Genomic DNA, 19,551 nt, shown 5'->3' on the forward strand with positions numbered 1-19,551 from the left:
GAACCCTGGGGCTAATCAGGAAGAGTTTTCAACGGCTAGATGAGACAACTGTGCCCATATTGTACAAGACCATGGTTCGCCCTATACTAGAGTATGGAAACGTCATTTGGGGTCCTCACTTCAAAGGTGACCAGCAACTGCTCGATAGAGTACAACATAAGGCGACGCGACTTATACCTGGTTTTGGTGAACTTACCTACGAGGATAGACTGCGCCGCCTCAGGCTCCCCACCCTTGAACACCGCCGTAAGAGAGGCGACATGATACAGCTATTTAAGATCGTCAAGGGGTTTGACCGCATTGACCCTACCCGCCTTTTCAAATTCAATGTTGATGGACGTACGAGAGGACACTCCTTCAAGATTGTGAAACCCCTAGCCAAAAAGTCAGCTCGGGCCAATTTCTTCAGCGTTAGGGTCATCAATGCATGGAACGATCTTCCCGCGGATGTAGTGGCTGCTGACTCTGTAAACATGTTCAAATCAAAGCTGGACAGTTACTGGGGGGGCATTGAGTACACGCCTAGCCCAACATGAACTCTATTGTTATTACAGTCTCTTTTCACAAACTCTAGATTCTAGCTTTTAATCGTTAATTGTTGAATAAAATGGACACTAGTTTTTAATTGTTAATTGTTAAATAAAATGGAAACTAGTTTTTAATTGCAATTGTTAGAAGCGGATTCCACAGGCAAACTGCCTCCTATCCGATGATGTGATATGATATGATATGATATGTGCCATTATGCCGAGATGGTCACGTCAAAATAAAACTTTCTTTATGTAGGCTTATTTCTTTGACAAAAATCAACCTTAGTCTAGTTTTCACATAATTGACTTTCATGTAATAGATTTTAATCGTTTTTATACCGTAATCACTGTATTTTATGCTACACATCAGAAATCTTGTTGCGATATTTTACCTTGGTAAAAGTGGAGTCGTCCACTGACCCCTAGTGACCTTGTTTATCAGCTGCAGCGACGCCATGTTGGAGGAAAACGCAAAGACGGCGATTTCCATTTTTGGCCCGCGGAATACGAAAATTGGGACAGCTTACATGCATTTCAAGAACCTAAAACATCAGATACATGAACGGACGGTCTATTTGTAAAATCTGCCCATATAGCCTTCCAGTCTGCACAGAAATGACGATGTAGAGAAGGGTAGAAGTGCAAAGAGTCTGAGATGAGAAAAAAACGCCACGTGAATTCAACAACACTTCGCATAAAATCACATAATTTTGTATAATGTTTCCTTTATTCAATGTCTCCTTCATAAAGAGTCCAAGTTGAACCGACATTTTGCTGATGTAGTACAGAAAAAAAGTGATTCCTCGTGGATAATTTACTATTTAGCGCAGCGTAACGCGGCCGGCCACGCGGCAGTACTTGTTGGCGGCCGGACTGAAAATCGTCTGGCCGCGACCGCATTCGACAGGTGACCGCTATAGACTATTTCTTCATGCTTACTGCTAGTAGGTCAACGGGAAAAATCCAAGGGACCGACGAAAACTGACCGCATGGCCAGTTACGTGGCCCCTATACTCAGGTGACCCTACGGCAGTTTCCACTGCGAATTTCAACTTACCCTTTATTAAAAAAATTGAGAAAACATCATGATTCGAACAAGATATCTATAGTTCTTCAGCTCATCATTTATAGAACTAACTGATGTGGTTCTTAGGCATAAATGAATAAAAAGACCTACCTGCTTATCATCTCCTTTTCTTTGGACAGAAGTAGCATGGTCACAGTTAAATACATGTCAATTTGGTAATTTTCCGGGGGGTATGTTTATTCCGGGGGGTACGTTTATTAGATATTGACGATTTGTCCGGGGGGTATGTTTATTCCGGAGGGTATGTTTATTAGGGACATGAGAGTAAGTCGTTTCTAATCAGTCTAGTACCCGGAAATCAAATTTTCACAGTTGCTACATACCCTAGGTGGAATACTCTCCTTTTAACCATTTTCATGCTAAGGTAACCTTTTCATACCAACTTTGAATTGGTTACAGGGTTAGTCGGCAAGAAAAGGGTTAATATAGTGACTGGCAATAATCAGAGCATAAAAATTTCACACATTGTACCGCAACAAATATCAAATTTCATAAGCTGAATTGATTTTGTGATTTCAGTGATTATGCCTAGTGGGTGAAGATTATATTCTAGGGAATTAAAGAAGGAAAATCATATTTGGACTGGTGCAGGTACAGGTAGAGATCAGAAATTAAGCTTCACAGCTCCAATTTTGTCAGCAACAACCTACATATGCATCCTGTGGTATTATAAGAACAGGCTAAATGGCAAAAGCCTGGAGTATCGGATCCAAATTCCCATATGGATTTTACACTTCAAGTGGTGGAAATTATACCTCTGCATTATGCTGCCAATATTTGACCTGGGGTGAGTGTAAATCGTTTGTAATCAGTTACATCTAACGATCGGATCTATGCTATGATTACATTGTACTGTAGAACTAGAGGGTGATATCAGGGGTTAAAGTTGCAACTGTTCCTTATTTTCCTAACCATTTGATTCATTGTAACATTCACCAAGTATCAAATCTATGCAAGGAGTTTCCTTGGTCTGTGCAACTTTTATGTTTTCACCAGATTTCTGTCAATGTAAAACTACTGTAAGTTATGTGGGTCTGTGCAACTTTTATGTTTTCACCAGATTTCTGTCAATGTAAAACTACTATAAGTTATGTCAACCCCAGTGAGTGTACAAACTTCAAATTGCTTCAAAGTTAATAACAATATAACTGGATAAAACAGTTCTTTAAACTTTGGAGCAATGAATTTACCCGGCAACCTGGTCAATCTCTCCCGTCAACTTTTAGTAGTTTTACTAAAAAATGTGACTAATACCTTTTTCTTGGTTGCGATCGTTACACACATGTGGACTCTATGCTGAAGACCTTAGGCTGGCTGACTGTAAGGGACAGGATTCAACAGAAAAGCCTTGCCACTTTCGAAAGAATAATGCTCACCAAACAACCAAAAGCTCTGCACGACAAAATCACCTTTCAGTCTCAGATTCACAACTACCAAACACGCTCAATGAACACGATCAGACTACCAAAACCAAAATCCAACTCTCAGAAAAGACGTTTCCTGTACAGAATGTCACAGTTATGGAACAGCAACTAGCAAGTATTGGACTGCAAAATTGGACTGTAAATATCGACGATGAGAAATTGTGTTACAACTGCTATGTATATTACTTTGTATGTTTTTAACTGTATGTAATGTGTAAATATGTATGTGACCATGACCACAGGAAGAATAGCCTCTGAGGAGGCTAAATGTGGATCATAATAAACTCAACTCAACTTCTGCATACCTGCCCAGGTGCAGGTAACATTGAAAATTACATGCACCAGACATATTTTACCTGCACCACTCTGAATTTAGGAAGTATGAATCATACTAAAATTGTTCAGGAACCATTGCTATTTTTTTTCTTTTATAGTACTAAATAGGAGGTAACATTCAATGTAGCTAATGATTGAATCCACATACACTTACGTCATATGACATTTATATATAAAACCCAGTATATGGACCAGTGCAGGTAAGGTGCAGGTAGACACCAGAAATACCAGGTCCTGCACATCTCCAATGTTACCTGCACTAACCTGCATATGCAGGTGGTATTTCGAGCCGATTGTACAATGTATCTTCGAGTTGGATCAATTGAAATGCAGGCAGTTCCTAAGTGCAATGAGTTTTCGATAGAGAAGAAAGTTTTTTTAAAGAAAACTTTAAGATACTGCAAACATTTCAAGAGGTACTCAATGTATTGCAGTAGAAGTCACTGCCATCAAGCATTAAAATCTAATTATTATCATCATTAGGCTCCTACATTAGGTATCTCCAAATGATCATTAGTGTTCCACTGATAGGCTTTTAGAGTGACAAACGCTTTAATCCTACGTAATACTGTGCAATATGGCCATGGCCAACCACTAAGCAACATAAAAGGGCTGTTTTACCCATTATACAACTCCAAAGGGTACCCATGTTCAGTTCATTCATTGTGCAATGAACAAACTTGATAGTTTTAAGGCGAGAGAAATTTCAAACCTCAAAAGTATGTAAATTTTGTATCCTTTTTCTTGAATGCCGCAGGGAACAGCACTTAGTGACTCCCATTACAATATATCCACAACCTTTTTCAATAACAGGTGGATAAGAGTCAGATCTGTCACAAAGACTCATCACATTTTAATGGGCAAAACACTCTTAAGGCAAGACCCTGTTAGATCTATTTGCGACCATTGAGCTTTATGTCCCAGCCCTTTAATACTTTTTCCAACCCAACCTCCTTGATGCACAGCTGTGTAACCCACCCTAACAACCCATGTCACCATAAAGTACAGTTGTTTGCACAGGTAATGGCAGGACTGGGAGGTTATCATGTTAAGTCTGCACAGCTGATGCACAGCAATAGCCATCTTCCTAATGAATCTACCATATTGGGTCATGTCTTAAAGACCGACAGGGCTCAAAATTTGTAACCTTCACCAAAAAGGTAATGTTTTCGGGGGCATAAATTTGTTTGCCTGTGGACAGCACAACACTAAAGTCATGGATGGATCTTACATGTATATTGTAGGCAAACGGACAATAAAGAAATGATTAGATTGTGGTGCCCCTGACAGCTTTTGTAGGAATTGCAGCAGATTTGATATCATTGTGTTCTGGACAGGCTGAAGATCTGTTCAAGATTTTGGAATGATGCAAAGCTCTGTTGATCAGAAAGTACTGATAGAAAGTTGGGCCCTTTAGCAGCTTTATTTAGAACTGCAGGTACAGCTTTTTGGAGTTCAAGGCAATGTTTTGGGCTACTACTACTAGTGACTACTGGTCAAAATTGACTACTGTAGCAGGCTGGCTTTCAGAAATACCTGCACAACTCCAATTTCATCAGCACTAACCTTGATACGCAGGAACACATGGATTTGCATTCAACTCCAAACTGTATAGCCACCAGTTCCCAAGATAATTAATACAACTTCTCAAAATAGCTTTTTATATTGACTGGCTTTGTGAGCTATCCTTAATTACATACTTTAAATCTTTGAACACTTTTACAGCCACTTGGCAACACAGATCGTCTTCAATCTAACTTATTTAAGGCAGTCAGGAAGCCTCTTATTCTCTATAGTCTTAATTGACCTACTTTCTTAATGTTCAAGCAGATGTTAAGATTGTAACTTTTAAGCTGTCAGAGAAGCTAATATGCAGTAGTCACAAAGTCCTCTACCTGAACGTCTGCTTGGTAAAATGGTAATTAAAAGGTAAACTTAAAAGTAGTCCTGTACTGTAGCCCTTTTTTCAGTTTTTAAGAAATTGTAAAGGTAGTGGCCATGGGTTGTTATCCACTGTGCCTAAGGCATGGTACGGTTTGAAAAGTGGAACACCTGCTTGGATTTGGAGTTTCCTATTTTCTTAGACGTGTTTTCATAAATTGCTGTAAACCCTACAAAGTAGTACAATAGAGTGTATTCATTTGCAATATTTCTACCCTTCTAACATCCAGTACATTTTCCCTATGCTATCTTTTCCCAGTATGTATCGTATGTATTACATACATAGTTTCCTGGGATACAGCATGTACATGTACATGTGTAATCACCCCGGGAAACCTCTTAAGCTCTGTGGGAAGTGTGATGTATATAGCAACCATTGCCGCATGCATGGAGCATTATGGTAGCAATTTGTAAATCTCTTAGCTCACAGTAGGAGCCTTTTATTTTTAGTGCTTTTAACAGCTACGGGATGCATACAGTAAGAATTATCTTGTAAGACATTTTACAACTAAAAGGCAACAAAACTAGAAATGGGACAGTAAATACTGAGTGCAATTTGTAAAACTCTTAGTTATACACAGTAAGAATCTTTTAACACTTTTAGAAGCCACAGGATTTGCAAGGAACAATATGGTAGCAATCTGTTAAACTCTGGTACATAGCGGGAATCTTTTAACACTTTCAGAAGCCGCAGGCCAGGGCTTTCACTGAAGTAGAGGGGAGGGAGTTGTTTTCCGGAGCTGCGCAGAAAGTGCCCAGTGCCTACCCTTAGCCTGTTTCTTTTAGATAATTTTTTTCCCTGGGCAAATTTCGATCACAAAGGTCTATATTTCTGCAAGAGTGACTAAAGCATGTATATTTTTAAAATCTTGCCAAAAATTGTGACCTTTGGCATGTCTTGACCTACGAGTGACCTTCATATTCGAGACTGGCACATGGACTGATCCATTAGGGGAGGGGGTGCAATCCTGACATCATGACAATCATCTGGCTGTAGCTCGTTAAAATGCCGGAGTTGAACTCGGGCTTTTTGAACCAAAACAAACCTAACAAATCCAGCTTTGCAGTGGGGGTAAAGACTTGAGGTTTGAAATGTAGGTAAATGTGTTTTTAAGTGATTGTTTGACATGGCTTAACCATGTAGGGAATGGGCAGTTCGATTTAGCAGCCCCTCCCCTAGAGCTCAACTCAGATATGGGACAACAAAACTACAATAGAGTTAACGAATTTTGTCAGAATAAGGACTTAACATACGGGCTGCAGTTTGATGTACTAGTGGGAACCTTTAACACTTCTTTCATCCTGCAGGGTAAAAAAACTGTAGTTATCTCCATAAAATGGAAATATTGTTTTGGGTCTGTATGTCTGCGTGCGTGCGTGTGTGTGTGTGTGTTTGTGTTTCCGGATTTTTGTAGTCAGCATAACTCAATAACCCCTGATGGATTACAATCATATACTTGGTATGTAGGTAGGTGTTGGGAAGACAAAGGTCAAGGTCAAATTTGGGCCCCCTAGTATGTGACCTTGGTACTGCAGCAAAACGTCCATTTTTTGTATCTTTTGATCTGGACATGCTATGGCCTTGTTTGTTACATACACAGTACGTAGTTAACTGGGTATTTTCCTGCTGCTTTTTAAAGCTTACAAATAGAAGAATAGACAAGTGTAGAATTTGGGCTAAACGTTATAATTTATTGTGCATCAGCAGTATAACCATCCTTTGTTACGCTACTCGTATTCATTTTATGTACGTTGATCATCAACATACATGTAGTAGGTATCTTTGTAACACTGTTTACAGCCGCAGGGAAAAAAACTATGGCTTAGATCAGAAATGGTAAATCAAAAATGATCGGCCATATGAGTGATGTACAATCAGTCACTGTGTGTCACTATGGATGCTTTTGCTCCAATTACTCCAAAGCTAATTGCATATACTCGTGTAGTATAGCTTGCATTGCAAGTACATTGCCTAGACAGCAAACTAGAGCAAAGATGAAAAATGAGAGATTATTTCTAGTATTGGCCGCCAGGGTACAATTTGAGTTAAAGGTGCAATCAGTTAAATCATAATATATATGTGCATATTCCTTCCCCAGGCTAATTTCAAATCAGAGCATGTACAATTACTGTAAATTTATCAATTTTGGCAGTGGTTTTATTTTGTGATATGTGGGAAATTCAGCTTTTCTTAGTGTTTTAAATTTGCAGTTTAAACAATTTCGTAGCATAGCTCATAAGTTTAAGTTTAAGCAAAAGTTTAAAGGTTTACAGCAGTAGACCCTCGCAATAATATTTTCATCCAGTGCTGCATTAGCTTCAAACCATTGACTGAGATCAAAATCATCAAAATGATGAGATAGAGACACTGGACAAGAGCAATATCAGCCATAGGCACAACCAGGTATTGTACGTCAGTAGAGTACAACATACAGTTACCCCTCAAGGCTAAGTACATGTACTGTAAAGTGCCGCACGTAATACATGTATCAGAACTCAGCACACGTAATGCATGTGTGAGAACTTAGCACACATAATGTGTATGAGAAATTAGCACACATAAAATGTGTATGAGAAATTAGCACAAGTATTTCATGTATCAGAACTTAGCACACATAATACACATATAGATGTATCAGAACATAGCATCTTGACAGATAGAGTTGGTGATGGATTTGGTGAATTTTTGAAGCTGATAATTAGTTGCATATTTGAGTAATTCGACTTACAAATTATGGAAAACAGAGATTAGACAATGGAGAGACCATACTACAAATTCATAAGGACTAAAACATTGCAGTAAGGGGAAAAGATAGTGTTCACTGGGGATTGACAGAAAAACTGTTTAAATTTATTCACAGCAATATGATTTTGCAGTGAAGAGATAACAGTGAAAACTGCAAACACGGCGAATATTAGATATATTTTTGCACATCCAACTTAAAGGGAGTATTTCAAATCATTTCATAAAGCCATTTCATAAGGATATGACAAAAATTTGAATCAAAATTCTTCTTAAATATGAACTAAGGACCTTTAAATGTCAATTTCAGAGTTGTCATCACATACAATATGCACAACATTGTGACTGATTAAGCTTGATAAAATATGTCACACCTAAATTTGTCTATCAGTATTCCTAGCCCACGCTCATGTAATAATGTCATGGCCCACCATAAATCAATTAAATCTAAACTGTATTCATAACGAGCAAAAGCACTGAGTCTAGCTGGCTCCATGGTAATCAACCATTATGCCACATTACTGTAAATGCAGAAACTTTCATAGTGGTTAAATGTTCGCGGTCTTCGCGGTGCCCGCTTCATTGTGAACTTAAAACCATCGCGAACATTTTTCCATGGCACTAAGAGACTACAGTGCATGGTGCTACCGTGAACTTAAAACCAGCGCGAAAAGCCCTTTCTCCTGTTACCGCAAAATTGAATCCCCGGGGAACTTAAATGCATTTACAGTTATTCATTTACTGAGGGATCTAACTTTGTGGTTAGGGAGAAAATGTGTGCAGTCTTGAATTCAAACTGCCATGCAGAGTTTTACTATAAGAGGAAAAATTTTCTGCGCGTGTGTAAAAAATCTGTCCATGAAAAAATAAAGTTCTTGACATATGTCAGAAAATGTGCAGTGAGAAATTCTTAGGCAGAAAAATGTGACCCCATTATATGATTTTCCATCCTTTACTTGAATTTTTGGTTTGAAAAGTTTGGTTAATTTGCATATCCAGAATGTTTCAAAATCACTTCAATTTGACAAAAATATGTGGAAATTTGAGGCTTTGTATTGTAAAATATAACAGCTTGAGGCTTTTTTTTATTCATTTCATTTTTAAAACACAGGGATGGGAAGAAAATTTGATTTGAGTCAGAGTGACTTGATAATTATAATAATTATTAATATGCACTCCCTTAAAACTTTCTCCTCAGACTCTGTTTGCATATTGATCTTCCGGATTATAATTTATCTTTCTTAAAGCTAAGAACTATCCAATCCAATTGGTGTGGCCTTAAGAAGCTGAGAACTATACTAAATCTCTGTCTTCTGCAGACATTAACTGCCCTCTATATCAGTATATGGGTCTTTTTTGCGGCAAGTGTGACACATAACGTGCCTTATGTGAGCGTCCCATTTATAATTCAGCCTGCCCAATACCTGTAAAGCTGTCAGAAGACAACATTAGCCCTGGAAAGGCCCAGAATAAAGCATGGGTGAATTCTAAATAGGGAACACAGGGCTCAAAATACCACCAGGATAAGAGCAAGTGAAATTTGTGTATTCCTGATGCCTTAACCTACTAGGGGTGGGTACCGGTACAGAAATTTTTTTCAGGTCCGGTTTTTCTGGACCGGTCCAATAAGAAAAACGGTTTTGTACCAGTACCCACCCCTACTACCTACATGTAGTGTACATCTAACCCGTAATGGTCCATAATAAAATGAGCCCGCCTCTATAGGACATTTCCCTCAAATTAAGTCATATTCTTTGTATTATTAACATACTTAATACATTTCATTACAAGACTCAAAATGGGCTTGCTAGGAATATCCTTAAAACATCTTTTAGACTAGACTAATTGTAAGGGAAAGACATAGTTTTGGATACTACCTGCACCAAAATTGAATATAGGAATGGGAAAAGGAATTTCAAGCCCTGCTTTGAGAAGACTCACCTCCTGAACTCCATGGGAAATTACTTGGGATTAGAAGCCCCCGCAACAAGATCTAACTTTCTCAGTCGTGAAATTGGCTAGCAAGGCTAAGGAATATCTACACAGGACTAGCCTTGACATGCAGAGAGTAACACTAACTCACTTGAAACATTGTCAGTCTAGAAAGTAATAGGGAGGCATGGGTTTTTGTAGGGATGTCAGTTTAGCTTGACGGGTCAATGCTTGGTCTAGACATTCAGTCACTCGAAAAATGAAAAATGCCAGACATGATGGAACAAGGTAATAATTCATGTGTCAGGTCTCAGACAAGTAATAGTTACAGGAGACTGAGCTCATATGATGTTCAAAGAGAAATCTGACATGGTTACTGAAAAGATGTCAAAATTCTTATGAAACTGAACTCAAAACAGACATACTTGCAGTCAAGTACAGAGCAACTGTCAACCACTCTTTCTGGCACCAGTTTGGAAGTTGTCACTAGCTTTAAGTATCTGGGCGTTTGGCTTGATCCTTGCTTAACATGGGAAGTCCATATTGACAAGTTATGTAATGCAGTCTCGTCAAGACTGGGAGTCTTACGGCGCCTAATTCCTTGTCTACCACAGCGCACTCTTGTTATGTTATTCAACGCCATGGTTTTGCCTAAAATGGACTATTGCGATGTGATTTGGGGTAATTGTGGTAAATGTCTATCCGATAGACTACAAAAACTCCAGAACCGGGCAGCTAGGCTTATTCTTGGTTTAAAATACACCCATCATGTTGGCGTTGATGAGCTATCTGCCTTGGGCTGGAAAACGTTAACATCCAGGAGAAACTTGCACCTGCTACAATCAATGTACAAGGCAGTTAACAATGAACTTCCTGATTACATCAATAGTTTTCAAAGGACTTCTGACTCTCACAGCTACCCCACCCGACACAGTCAGAACCTATGCCTCAAACTACCCCTTGTACGGTTAGAATGTGGGAAGCGCAAGTTCTCTTATAGAGGTATTACTGCATGGAACAGTCTTCCACCATCTGTAAAGACCTGCACGTCAAAATCTACCTTTAGAACCAACTGCAGGGCTTGGCTAGCCTGACCTCTGACCACTCAACGAAACTGACAACTTGATAGTATTTATTTTGTTACTATTATTATTGTTTTCTTTAGTTTCGTACCATTATTTTCATTCATCATTTGTATTGATATCATCATCACTAGCAGCATCTATTGTTATGATTAGTATTATTGTTTGCATCAGTTTCATTACTATTGTTGTCTATTTATGTTTGCCTATGTTTGTGATGAATATGTTTAATTTCTTTTTATGTAACACGCAGGGCTCCACTGAAAAGCAGTGCAAGAGCACTGAGCTTGGACCACCCTGGATAAAGATTACAGAAATAAATACTTATGAAACTGAACTCAAATTCAGTCAAAACAGACGTGCTGGGAAATATTATGAGACTGAGAAAAAATTTTAGCAGTTCTATTGAAAGAGTTAAAAGCTTCTTTACATCTATGAAGTCAGTGCTGCATCTAAAAATAATCGTACGCCAAAAAGCACGCTGACGAAAGACACCGGATGGTTGTCTGAAACATCTGTCTCCATGCAAAATCGTATCCAATTGCTTGAGTAACTGTTTTTTGGTGTATCTTATTACCTGGATGTCTTACCTTCATCAAATTGACGTACATGTATTGTAGGTCCAGCCTTACAAAAATATATGAGAATTGCCAAATGACATTTTCCATTCTGTGCAGAGTAGCTAGTCTTGGAATAATAGAAAAATGAAATACTTCACAATATTTACAACAGTTATCGTATTTGATTCATGTATAATAGCTGCATTCCCCAGAGGCACCTTACAACACACCGTGCACCAATAACAGCATTGATGAATAATCATACCGTATATTCTCGATTAAAGTACGCACTTTTTAAATTTTTCAAAATTCAAAAAGTGTCCCAAGTCATTGCCAAAGTCGGGGTGCGTACTTTATTTGAGGTTGGCTTCCGGACAAAATGGGAAAAGGAGCCGAAATAATTTCGCGTAACACACAGCACACATGGCCCGTAAAGGCACCATTCTTGCCTGAAAACAACAACTGAAAACAACAGGAACAACTGCAGGAACCAGTTCAGGGCTCGTGACTGCGACTAGATTTGGTCGCAATGCGACCGTAATTTTAATAATGCGCCTATTCTTTAAATGATGGTCGCACGGCGCGCCAATAAAAAAATGAGCAACGCCCTTATTTTCCCCCGAAAACTTCGCTCAAAGTTCAAAATTCGCCGATTTCGGCCTTCACCGAGCCGCCATTTTGATTCTAACTCAAGTCTCGCGCAAGTCTCGCAGTAACTCACATCTCGCGAATCGCGAGAGTCGCACCCCATTGGCCATTTCGGCGTGACGTAGCTCGCCCGGCCGCCATTATTGGTGGAATATCTGATATCCCCGCTGTGATCGCGGGAAAAATCACGCAGGAACGCTTCAAAAGCGTGTAACTTTGACGAAAACTCATCGAATGCCTAAAGTCCTTGGTGATAAGTACATGTATAGGATTCTTTTGGAGGTTTTTTTTTGCTTGTTTGTCGGTGGAATGCGGGGAAAACAACAGCTAATGCGACGATGACAAACTGGGGAGGGGGGCTGTGTCGGCACTGAAGTCGTAGAAAATGTTGAACGGAGGTCGCGATTTTTTCACGGTTCCTTCAGATATTACTTTTGTTGCAGTCTTTATTTTCAAAAGACTGATAAATAGATGTTGTTTGTTGGGAAAAGTTCGATTGATTTGCCCTTCGAACACATCTTTTCTGCTACATTTTTTCAACTGAAAATATGAATTGTTTGTACACAGATTTTTCTATATAAGTTAACACTGATGTTACAGGCTACAAGTAAACCTCTAATTTTCCAGTGCATCTATTTTCAGCTATGTTCTTAACAAAGTAGAAGAGATACAAAAGAAATACAAGATGTACCTGACAGTCCTGGCTACACTTTCTCCTCTGTTGGTTTGCAGATTTTCTTGTAGACTTCTTTAGTTTGTTGTTGTTGTATATGTAACAGTCACGTTTCACCTTTAGCAGTAAGGTTAATTTACCCTTCCTGATTGTGTGTATTAACTTATGAAACATTATAAAAATCATATATTGTAAGGAATCAGTGTTGTATTACTTGAAAGTGATCTCATGTATTCTCTTGTTTCTTGTTTGGTTACTGGGTAACTATATATAATATATAACACCCCTAATTAATTCTTTAAGCCATACCCATCTCTAGTCAAAAACATTGATTACCGGTATTGGAGTAATATTTTGTATGGCTTCAGACGTTTGCTTGTGCTCCCAACCTTTCATAGTGGTGCTCCTAACTTTTTGCTGGCGCTCCTAAGTTTTAGGAGTTAGGAGCGCCATGCTCCTAGGTCAAAAAGTTAGTCTGGAGCCCTGCAGTTCGATTTACAATGCCACATGGCACTGGATCCCTGCCGAAAATGACCATGTCATTTTTAAGTCATGGAGACATCGATTTTGGATGATAATAGGCGTATAAAATGGATTGTTTACGTGCGCGCGTGACGGTGGATCTCTATTCCAAGATGGCGCTGGGGTTATTGGGGTCATTGGGACAGACTACTATTGTATGGGTAGAACTTTTCTGAGGGGTGATTATTTCTTCCTTAAACCGTCGAATTTTTTTTGTTATTGTCGTTTGAATAAAGGTGATAAACGTTGACAATAAGTTGATTGTACGTTTATCAATTTGAAAACTATAAGGCATTTGTGTTTTTTGTCAACAAACAGCATGGTTACCCATGCTACTAATGGAACATCACAAGCAGCAGTCGACGTCTCCAGAAGCATTTCGGCGGCAATTTCTTCACAAAAGACGGTCGGAAAGCACAAAACATCGTTTTCTTTGAAGTGGATCAAGATCAAGACCAGTTTTGGGAAAGATGGAAAACTATTCAGGATGTTTTCATGTTCAAATGAACTGTAAATCAGGCGCTGCAGTGTCAAATTTGAGAACTTTGTTTGACATGCCATAGCCGATTTACAAGTTTGCAGAGACGGATTTGCCGGCGGAGAAAACATAGCGTTTTCATAAATTCAGAAGTCCTTGATTTAGGCAAAATTACCATCAGAAAAGAGATTAAACACTATGAATTTAGAATTTGTCTAGTGCAAAAGTTGTTCAAGATCACTGGAGAAGGGGTGCGTACTTTATTCAGGTTTTTCCATTTTACGTTTCAGTGAGGTAAATTTGTCTGAGTCTTGCCCTAAATCGGGAGTGCGTACTTTAATTGGGGTGCGTACTTAAATCGAGAATATACGGTAGTTTTGTATTATTGATGCACCTGTCAATACAAACTCCTGAGGGAAGAACAGGCCGTTAAATGCAGCTTACACACATATTTCCTGTGGGGTCCCTGGTATAAATCAGATATACCTCATGCTAGAAGATGGTTGTACAAGATACTAACTGTAAATACATTTAAGTTTGCGGAGATTTAATTTCCCGGTTGCAGGAAAATTAACTTTTTGCGGTGGTTTCAATTTCGTGGTAGCTCCATGCACTGCAGTCTCTTACTGCCATGGTGGTGGTTTTAAATTCGTGGTGAAGCAGCCACCGCGAAAAACGCGAACATCAAACTACCGCAAAAGTTTCTGCATTTACAGTAATATTGTTACTCAAGCAACTGGCTTCAGGTAGCATCCACTAATCTAATCTTCAAGCAGATCCTATGGCAATATAAGATGGTATCAAAAGCTGCCAGGAGTAAAGCTGGCCAAGGAGTGTTTTTGGCTACTCCTTTTGGCCAGTTGTACTTTGATACTATCTTATGCCACTGGTAAATCTACCTGGAGATTACCACTGATCATGACTTTCGTCAGTGACTGAAGAATCTGTAGGTCACCAGGTATAAAAGATGTAATTGTAAATTAAGCGAGAACAAATCTAAAATTCACTGACTATTGCTTGAGTAACTGTCAACCTAGACTTCTAACCTTCTCCACTGTAAGGAAAAAGTCCATTTAAACTAAGCAGCCAAAATGAAATGCAAAGACATGCATCTTTGAAAAACTAATTGATTGGTACCACACAACAAATCATATGGCTGTGTGCATGTGTAAGAATCAAATGCTGTAGCAACAATCGTACACCAGAAAGATGAGTGCTTGGTACTAATGGTCCACTCTACAGTCAGGATAAACTGCACATAAAATGTCAACTCATATTTCCGCTAAGTACTATGAGACCAGCACATTCATAAAACAGGGCTCGAAATTCATTTTTGGGATTAGGTGCACTGGTGCACCCAGCTTTAAAAATTGGGTGCACCAAAAAATTTTGGGGTGCACCACTTAAATTTAAGTAGAATGTCAAAAAAAAACTAATAACAAAACTTAGTTACAAGCTATCAAATTCTTAACAAGTAACATGACAGACATTTTTATTATCTTTCTAACACTTAGATGTCAAGAGTATGATGTATACTAGTATACTCGATATCTTTCCATACATAAACCTAAGAAAATATTTGGGTGCACCCTGTGCACCCACTGAAAGAAATTGGGTGCACAGCTCCAATTTTGGGTGCACCTGGGTGCACATGCACCCAGTATTTCGAGCCCTGATAAAAGGTAATCCTGATACTGTGTTACATGTAGTAGCTAGAGGGTATGCATACTTCAGATATCAATGTGTCTATGGCATTCAAATGAAAGCTTCAATGATACTTTTTAAAGTGTCAGTCTTGATGTACCCAGCAGAATTATGATAGTTGACTTCAAGCTTTTTACAGGTCTCAGAACACATAGATTTTTATGGAGTCATAACTTTATAGCTTTTAATGTTTTATGTACAATCCAAAGGGACAACTGCTCTCTTTAGTATCGTATAAGATCAATGTTATAACTATTTATTGGTTCAGAAATATCATAAATTACTAACAATGTTCAACAAGCTAGAATACATACTAGAAGATTGAAAAAGGGACACAATTTAAACAGATGTGGATACGATTTATTTGATCAAGAGGAATGTTCTAAGGTGCGTACAGAAAAAAAAAAAGTATTTTTTTTTAACGTCACTTACTTGAGAATTTCTCTGTATTTGTTTCGTCCATGGACCAGAAGCAATGGTCGAACGCAAACGTCTGCAGAGGAGGGAAAAAAGGATATTGATCAGAGTGGACATTTGACACACACACAAATCACACATACATAGAAACACACACATACACACGTGCACACATGCATGCACGCGCACACACACACACACAAACAGACAAATACAAACAGACAAACACAATAAAAACAATGAAAGTTCACATTCTTAAATCAAAATAAGGTGTTCTATCTTACCTTGGGTGGTTTCCTGTTTGGTGCACCAAGTGTATGATGGGAGATGTCGCAGTAGTAACAATGAAAAAGATAAAGAAAGAAAGACCAGGTTAGAAAACATGTACATGTAAGTTGCCATCTTACATATTCTTCACATTCTTAGTACATTATTTTACAAGATCACTTCATTCCTAAACCTGACAAAGGCAGTAACAATAAAACACTCTAATGCATGAGATAATTTAAGGGCTTGTTATTTCTTTTTTTTTCCTACAATAAGGGATATTAAATGCCTAAGCCTATATTCTTTTGCTTTAGGCAAATTGCAAGCTAGGCAAATTGACATCTTTTTCTGTAGTCATGAAAATTTCATTGTAAGTTGATTGTTAAGCTGTGCACAAATTTGACATTCCAAATCTTCTCAAATCTTCTTATTAAAACAAAAGATGATATTTAGCTCTCAGGAATATGATAGACAGGTGGGACATTGGGGTTCCCTCCATAAATGCAAGGTTAATTTGTTCATGCCCAGGTGATTATGGGAAGGTCAACTTAGGTCGGGAAATGGCATTCATCTTTAACTCTCTAATACGAAGATTAATAATGCAGTTTACAGTGACTGAAGCACCAATTAGACGTATTTCACATAACTATAAATCTATGTTCATAAAATATGTATTCAAGCTAAAAGTAAAACCCTATACAGGTGCATTTGACATTTAATTTTCAAGCGGTAGACGAAAACAATTCCAAAAGAGTGAACAAGCAACATGAAAGTTTAGCACTGACAAAATTAATTATACGACGTACATGTGAACTGAATAATCAACACCATTCAGGATATCCTCCATTTCTCCTTTCACCATTTGGATTACCTTGACTCAGAAGTACTTTATTATGATACCTGTAAAAGCCGTAACTAGTCAATTTTGTAACTTCAATGATTACCTTTTCTGTAATTTAGAGTAAAGATTGGTAAATTGTTAGATATTAGAGGAGATAGAATCCAGCGCAGATAGCCAGTCATCAACAGATGTACTGAGCTTGATAGATCTATATGTCATCAACAAAAATTACTTCAGTCACACATGTTACTACATGATTGCACATGTACAAAATGTAGGTGCTGTTAATAGTGTTATTGAGTTACAGTGATCAAATTGGGGCTTCCAACTCCTATTACAATTTTGGCCCAATTCTCTAAACTCCATCAGGCTAAAAGGCAATCATATGAGACTTGTACTTTGAGTATCAAATTGTAGATTTATATTTGCAGTTTAACTCATGGTGTTGCCATGGGCATTTTCCTAAAGCAATGAAGCAGCATTGGTATAAAATCAGCCTTTATGCCTAATGTAGAAACATAAAAATTAAAATCCTGGAAAGGCCTAGTGGGTTAATGATTCCTAATTCCAATATTTAAACCTACTGCTATCACTGATGGTATGCCATTTGTGGAGTAAATACAGTCATCAGATTAGCAACTACTTTTCCATAAAATTCCAAAACATTTCAGGTCAGAGTTGCAGTACTTTTCAAGGCTAACTTCAGAAGAGGTTTCATGGGTATATAAGTCCTTGGCTATAATGAAATCATACATCATACACAATTGGACAACTGGGAAGGTTTCTGACACCTGATCCCAAGTGAAGTACACCTCTTCCCAGCCAATGACCTGACCTCTTTAAGGGTCAAAGGTCAAACATCCATCAAGTACACACTGTAAAAACTTCAAATATTGCAGGCAGTTTTACAGTCTCATTTATGTGATGACCTCTCTCAAAATCATCACACCATGAACAGTATTTTCTGTTAGCAATGCACTTAGCAATCTTAAAATGCAGTAACTGCCTCCTTTTCCCCTTACGGTGATTTTAGGTCCCCTCAAACATAAATAAATTTACAGTAGTATCTATCACTTGACCTACTGGGACCATGCAAACATACTGGGCATAACTGGTGCTTTTATAGACATTTATTCCGATTAAGGGATCGGACGGTAATGCCTATGTAGTGTCTATCCAAAGTCTGTTTGTTTGGCCTCACCAAGGCGATAAAATATTGTTTGGGGCTTGTCTGTCTGTGTGTATGTCTGATAGCAGTGTGTATCTGTGATTTCCAACATCGTATCATTCCTCAATGCTCCTATTTTGTCTGTGGACTAGAAGGCTGGCATGGCAGACAGGGAAAGGGACTGATTACCATCTCGCACGGCCACAAAGTTGTACATTTTATAGATCAAGTTTATATAACGTTTATTGAAATCAAATGAATGAACTTTATTGCTTGCCCATAGTACATGGTACAATGTACATGTATAGCAACAAGTACTAAACAATAATACTACAAGGTTAATTCAACATACATTCAGAACTACAAAATATTATCATAATATTATACACTAAACCGGAGAGTGAGTGAGCATCAGTGAATAGTGGTCATGTCACTATGAATGATTTGGTCTTACAATTAGAATGATGTACATAGAAATTGACCCATATACAAGTTAGTAGGTTGACAATTTGAACATAACCTTGATAGACACTAATGTATTGTAAAGCCAAATGCTACCCCATGTTAAACTGCCTGTGACATTTGCCTAATGCACTCATACATACCAGCTGTGCAATCACAGTAGGAAATGGATGGAAGACACATCATAAAGTCATGTCTGAAGCAAACTGGATAATGGCTTGTACCAGGGTTGTAGCCAGCCTGAAATCATTTTCAGTCCCCTTGATCTTGAATGGGAATCCTATTGAGCACCAAAGGCATGGTGTGACATTGTGCGTCATTTCTAGGGGATCTGGGTCCCAGAAAATTTTTAAATCAAAACCCTCTGAAACACTATTTCCTGCATTTTGAGGTGCACATTTTGCTTGTAGACTAAGCTGTTTAATGGCATCTGTTTTGGTGAAGAACACATGGGTTTCAGTTTTTTTATATCTTTTAATACATATCAATTTTTGTCTGTCCCAGGGGACGGAATGGGGAAAACTTTTTTCAGTCCCCAGCTGCAAAATTCCTTCAAAGGACTGAAGGACAGGTGCTGGCTACAACCCTGGCTTGTACAGACAGAGGTTAAGGTGAACAAATGGGTCCATTCTTTATGTGTGAGGTCTTGTAGATAACATCACATTTGTTACTCAGAAGAACACCATTTCAGAGTCCATTACATACAAACGAATGAATGAATGAATAAACTAGGAGA

General features: G+C 38.3%; 1 protein-coding gene across 10 annotated transcripts in view; it reads right to left on the minus strand.

The window, feature by feature from the left end:
* LOC118404799 (kinesin-like protein KIF13A) overlaps window positions 1-19,551 on the minus strand; it is an 86,754-nt gene that overhangs the window by 48,015 nt on the left and 19,188 nt on the right. For all 10 annotated transcript variants that reach the window (XM_035804147.1, XM_035804148.1, XM_035804149.1 and 7 more), the window contains exons 3-4: window positions 16,362-16,374; window positions 16,093-16,153 (exon numbers count right to left, since the gene is read on the minus strand). In XM_035804147.1, the coding sequence (XP_035660040.1) occupies window positions 16,093-16,153; window positions 16,362-16,374 (74 nt within the window). The remainder of the gene's footprint in view (window positions 1-16,092; window positions 16,154-16,361; window positions 16,375-19,551) is intronic.

The sequence above is a fragment of the Branchiostoma floridae genome, chromosome 17, assembly GCF_000003815.2.
Source record: "Branchiostoma floridae strain S238N-H82 chromosome 17, Bfl_VNyyK, whole genome shotgun sequence".
Classification (NCBI taxonomy): Eukaryota; Metazoa; Chordata; class Leptocardii; order Amphioxiformes; family Branchiostomatidae; genus Branchiostoma; species Branchiostoma floridae.